Consider the following 5,241-nt stretch of genomic DNA (forward strand, 5'->3'; position numbering starts at 1 on the left):
ATGTACTGCCTACATCGGCTGTCTCTCACCCTTTACCCCCCTGCTGCTTGTCATGTGTTTCTTTGGTGTATTAAGAGTGTTTCATGTGCAGAGGTGTTTTTTCTGTTCTCAAACTGATCTCCCTGTTGGAGCTCAGTCTGGGGGGAGTTCTTTTTTCTCCTTATCTTTCCTCATGTGGTGCATTTCCCATTGTTATACCTCTCTGACCTGTCTTCCCTATGTGATGTTTGTGTAATGTATGTGTGGTCGGAGGGTAAGATGGCGCCGCCATTGCGTGCAATAGGTTGGCAGCCTTATGAAATTTCCCCTTGTGGGACTAAGAAAGGTAAATCAGTGAAAGTGGAAACTCCAGAAACCTTTTGCATGAAGGTGTAGCTGCTGTTCAGTGGCATGTTATGTTTTTCAGGAACTAGTTCACCAGCTCTTCACAGTCAGAAACGTCTTTCTACATACTGTGAGTGTTTTTGAAGCTCAGCGTTGGGTACTGATGTTCTCCTCATGAACTGGCTTCGGTAAACCCTTTGACCCACCGTCTCAAAAGTTTGTCTGACCAGAGAGACGTGTGGAGATAATCCATGCAAATCAGGATGTTTTCCATTCAAATGTGTTCCTGGCACAACCTGTTTTTGTTTTCTTACAGTCATCATTCCAAACTCCAAGCAGATCTGATTTGCACATCACATTTGTTAGGACGCTGTTAATGAACAGGGGAGTGTCACTTTCTCTCTGAGCTGCTCAGGCTCTTTGAACTGTTCTGTGCTCTTCATTTAAATCCAGACGTGATCACATTTTCAAACTTTGGAACAGCTTTCCTCTGGTCACTGAATCATTGGAAAAAAAAACCTTTGCAGTTTGCAGTGATTTGTATCGTGTTAAAAAAATAATTCTTACCAGTTGCTAAACTGATTTAACCAATCAACAAATATGAGATGTGAGCCCCTCCCAGCTGTCACTGGGTCAGCTGATCCAGGCTTATATAACTTTTAATGTAAAGTAGTTTTATTTCCTGCTGCAGCTGAGAAGGAACAGATCCTGCTTTTCCATTGGCTGTGCTTTGCATGTACATCACAGGTGTTACTGAAACAGAGTGAATCCAGCAGCTCTGTGTTTGATCCTCCATCAGCTCTTCACTGTAATCCAGATCTCCTAACATGATGCTCTGCTCCGGACTCAGCAGCACACTGTGTGAGTACAACACACTGATAATCCTTTATTTAGACATGAAATCAGCTGCACATGTTCAGTCTAATCCTTTTCTAGCTTTCCACTGTGCTGTACTGTGACATGCTTTTCTTTCTGCTTTATTGGATCAGTTCATCTAACATCCTAAATACATGTTTGCATCACCTCAGCAGGACAGTTAGGCTTCACAGAGTCCTGAGAGCAATTCATGGCTGATCATTTACTTTGAAGAGTTGAAGTCAAACTGTCAACACAAATAAGTTTATTGACAAAAGTTGGAAAGATGAAGAGAATAAATGTGTCATTGAAATCTGCTGTTTAGAAAGAGTTTTCCAAGAATCCAGGTGTGAATGAAAGCAGCAGCTTTCTCCTGTTTGCTTTTCATTTCTGTTTCATGTTTTGAGGTGAATTCAACTTGATATCAAACACACAGTCTGACACTGAGCTTTCTTTCTGTCTCTTTCAGTGCTGGCAGCAACCTGTTCACTCATCACTTCAGGTAAATGAGTTTCAACCAGCTGACTCTGGACCAGCTCTTTATCCGCATGAGGATTTTCAAGGGTTACTGGAAATTTCCTGCCAGTTAACATGTGTTTCAGCATTAACCAGGGGATCCTGTACAGGAGCTTTGGGAGTGTGGGTTTTTAGAGTCACAGGCTATTTTATCCCCATTCAAAAGAAACATTTCAGGCAGTGCAATGTGAGAAGACCCCCGGGCCAATCCCAGGACACGCCTCAGACAGTGTGTCTGTCTGACCTGGGATGTGTCCCCCCAGAGCTGTTGTTACTGGGGAGGGAAAGGTCTGGGTATGTATGTTTAGACTGATCTCAGAGTGTATAGGTCTGATTTGTTTCAGACATAAATTCTAAAAGCCCCCCTAAAAATGTGGAAAATTAAAAAATATTCAGTATATTTCCTAGACTACAATGGTTTAAAATACTTCCTTTTCTCCTGTTCCATGCAAACATTTCATAGAATTAATTCACTCAGTTTTTCTGCATTAGCTGATTTGCATCTGCAGAGCATTTGCATTTTACATGGAATGGCAGCAGGTCTTTTGTTTTTAACTTTCATGTAAAGCAGCATCATGGAAATTGTTCACCAAGTTTACAGATGAATGAATATTATAAAATCCCAATTTATATAATAAAATATGAAGTCAAAGAAGAAGCATGAGCACAGGCATCATCATCCAGCACTTTAGCAATAAGAATTATTGACTTTTACGGCTTTTGCCATACTGGTCCTCCTCCTTGTCATAGTTTATTCGATTATTATTCTTTTTATTTTAAGTTATTACAATCAGAGCAGAAAGAGATGGGAAAGAGAAAGAAGAAGAAAAGAGAAGTTGGGAAGAGAGTTAACAGATGGAAAACAGAAGAGAGAGAAAGGAAGCTGAAGGTGATCATTGTGTTTGATGACCTGCTGAAGAAGCAAACACAAAACAACACAGTAGGGAAACCATAGCAACAACCAGCATAAGCACAAGTAACAGTAAACAATAAATATTGAATATCACTGAGCAGCACGCAGTGCTAATAATGCAGGATATGTTTAGAGGCAGCAGCCAGCCACACAGACAGGATAACGAGAGGATGGGCAACAGGTGGGCCTGTCTCAAAATGCGTCTTTGTGCGTACTTGTGTTCTCGTGATACGTCATCAGTCGGAGACCAAGTACTGCTCCAATTCAAAGTACGCATCAAGGTGAGAATGAGAAAAAGTCCCGGATGTGTTCTCCGCCCGTTTTATCGAGCATGCATCGGTGGTGACTTGTGTGGACTTGGTACAGCTAAATATCCCAGAATGCATTTCGTCCAAAACTCAAATGCAGCAATGGCGGACGAGCGGGCGGGGCTAAAAACCTTTAAATATTACTCTTTCTGGGTCACAAAATAAACTTTTAAGATATTTTCAGGCTGTGTAAGCTTCAAATATCTGCTCGATTTATCAAGATATAACGTTTCCAAAAGTGCTCCGACGTTTTCAGAGACGTCTGTTACTCCATACTCCAGCTCCATAGCAGACAGGTCGAGGATTATTCGAGCCGGCGAGAACAGCGGACTCCCGGGACATCGTTTCAAACCCCCCCACGGTCTTTCGCTATTCAGGTTAACATGATATATAAGTCACTTAGTTAACTTCGATATGTTAATATTTGGTTTATTTCAGAATTTTCTTTGTTCTTGAGTAAATCGGTTTGGCTGAGATTAAAGTTCAGCTTCATAACATATTAATCACAGTTAAATTAGGAGGGGACCTGTGACATCATCAAGTACGCTGGTGTTCCAATTGTACAAATTGCGAGTCCGTGCTCGGACCTGCCGAGAATGCGAGCACGGACTCGCGTACTTGAGAATTGAGAAAGGGCTTTGAGACAAGGGAAGCAAAGCTGAACACAATGCAAACAGGACGAGACCATCAAAATAAGACAGGACACACAGAGACTCATACTCAAGAGACATGAGCTTGACACAAAGACTGAGGAGGAGAACACATAGATGAGACCAAGATGACCAGGACAAGAACACTAAACACAGAGACATGAGTTGGTTGACAACGAGACCGACACACATGGAACGTGCAACCCCGGGGAGGCCGAACCTAAAGACCAGAACCTACAAATATATCATAAAACAGAGTATTACTTAAACCAGAATCCAACGAAACAAATATATTAGGACTGGATCACAGACCCAGAACCATGACAGAACCCCCCGCCCCCTTAAGGGTTGACCTCCAGTTGTCCCAAACTAAACAAATACAGGAAAACCTGACCAGGGTGGGTGGAGCAATCTGGATGAAGGGCTGGGAATATTAGGATAAATATTCCAAAACAAAGAAGCAACAGTTCAGCAGGCTGGTCATGAGGCCAGTGGCAGAGACCAATCAGTTTAGGAGACTGTGTGGAGACCTCTGGTGAACTCTGGTGGAGATGGATTTAGCAGGAACCGTCTAGTTCATGTTGGTGTGACCCAGGTTAAGGCAGCGGTGTGGCATATGCTGCTTGCTGGGTCGGTTCAGCTGAGCTCCCAGCAGACGCAGGGAGACATTTCCAGGGGTCCAGACTTGGCTGAGGCCTTGAACTCAGGCTCTGGGTGGGCCCCAGGGACAGTTTCGGTCTCTGGGAGAATCAGTCTTGCAGCATCACAAACATCTTGAAACACACAGTCTCTGAATTAAAAAGTCCAGGTACAAATCAGAGAGAGCTGCCTGAGCCACAAAAACAGAGTGTGCAACATCACAAATTGTCTTTAAAACATCAGGTTGGGGAAAGAAAACACAGTTTCTGAGAGCTGGGAAACACACAGTTCAGGTTTTTCCAACTCCGGCAAAAAAGAAATTGTCCTCTTGTCTGAGGGCCCAGAAACCTCAGACATGTTCTTGTCAGGTCACGGAAACAAAATGTACGACTCTATAACTGTGCTGCTCAGAAGCAGAGTTATCAGGAGCACAACTGATGGATTTTAAGCTTTCAAAACAAGAGCCTGCAATCTGTGACCTTATATAAGAAACACAGTTGTCATTAATTTACAATTTACACATTTAGTTTTTAATACAGGCTTTATCAGAGCTGAACTTTCTCTCCTCCCACAGGGTCCCGCATATCCACAGGGAGAGTGGTCACCTCTAATGGCCTCAGTGTCCAACACCTGAGCTGCGGTAAGCTGGACAACCGTGTCCAACAATTCACTGCAGTGAGTTCTCTTTCAAACATTCGCTTTGGTGTCTCTGCGTTGTCCACAGAAGCCTTTGTGTCATTTATGTGGAAATAAAAATCCTGTCTTTGACCACATTGCTCCTGGCTCTCGCATCGTCAGTGATTCTTGAGATAAGGGACAAAACACGTCCGCCGATAAAACCCGATTTTGGGGTTAAAAATATGCACACAAGTGTTAACCCAGCTGACTAAGAGACAAACCAAGGCGATGTTTACACAACAAAAGTATGATTTTGTGTTTTGTTATGCATATATATTTACTTTAAATGGTACAATACATTACCAGTACCCTAGAAATCCACTGTCCACAAGCAGGTGTGATGATATTAAAACAGAGA

General features: G+C 42.7%; 1 protein-coding gene across 1 annotated transcript in view; it reads left to right on the forward strand.

Annotated features, from left to right (window-relative positions):
• The first annotated feature begins 843 nt into the window (after nucleotides 1-843).
• Nucleotides 844-5,241, forward strand: part of LOC102197664 (uncharacterized) — a 26,029-nt gene continuing 21,631 nt past the window's right edge. The window contains exons 1-3 of the mRNA XM_005754973.2: nucleotides 844-1,185; nucleotides 1,649-1,681; nucleotides 4,780-4,845. Coding sequence (XP_005755030.2) covers nucleotides 1,152-1,185; nucleotides 1,649-1,681; nucleotides 4,780-4,845 — 133 coding nt within the window. The 5' untranslated portion in view covers nucleotides 844-1,151. The remainder of the gene's footprint in view (nucleotides 1,186-1,648; nucleotides 1,682-4,779; nucleotides 4,846-5,241) is intronic.

The sequence above is a fragment of the Pundamilia nyererei genome, unplaced genomic scaffold, assembly GCF_000239375.1.
Source record: "Pundamilia nyererei isolate P.nyererei 1_Seehausen unplaced genomic scaffold, PunNye1.0 scaffold00790, whole genome shotgun sequence".
NCBI lineage: Eukaryota > Metazoa > Chordata > Actinopteri > Cichliformes > Cichlidae > Pundamilia > Pundamilia nyererei.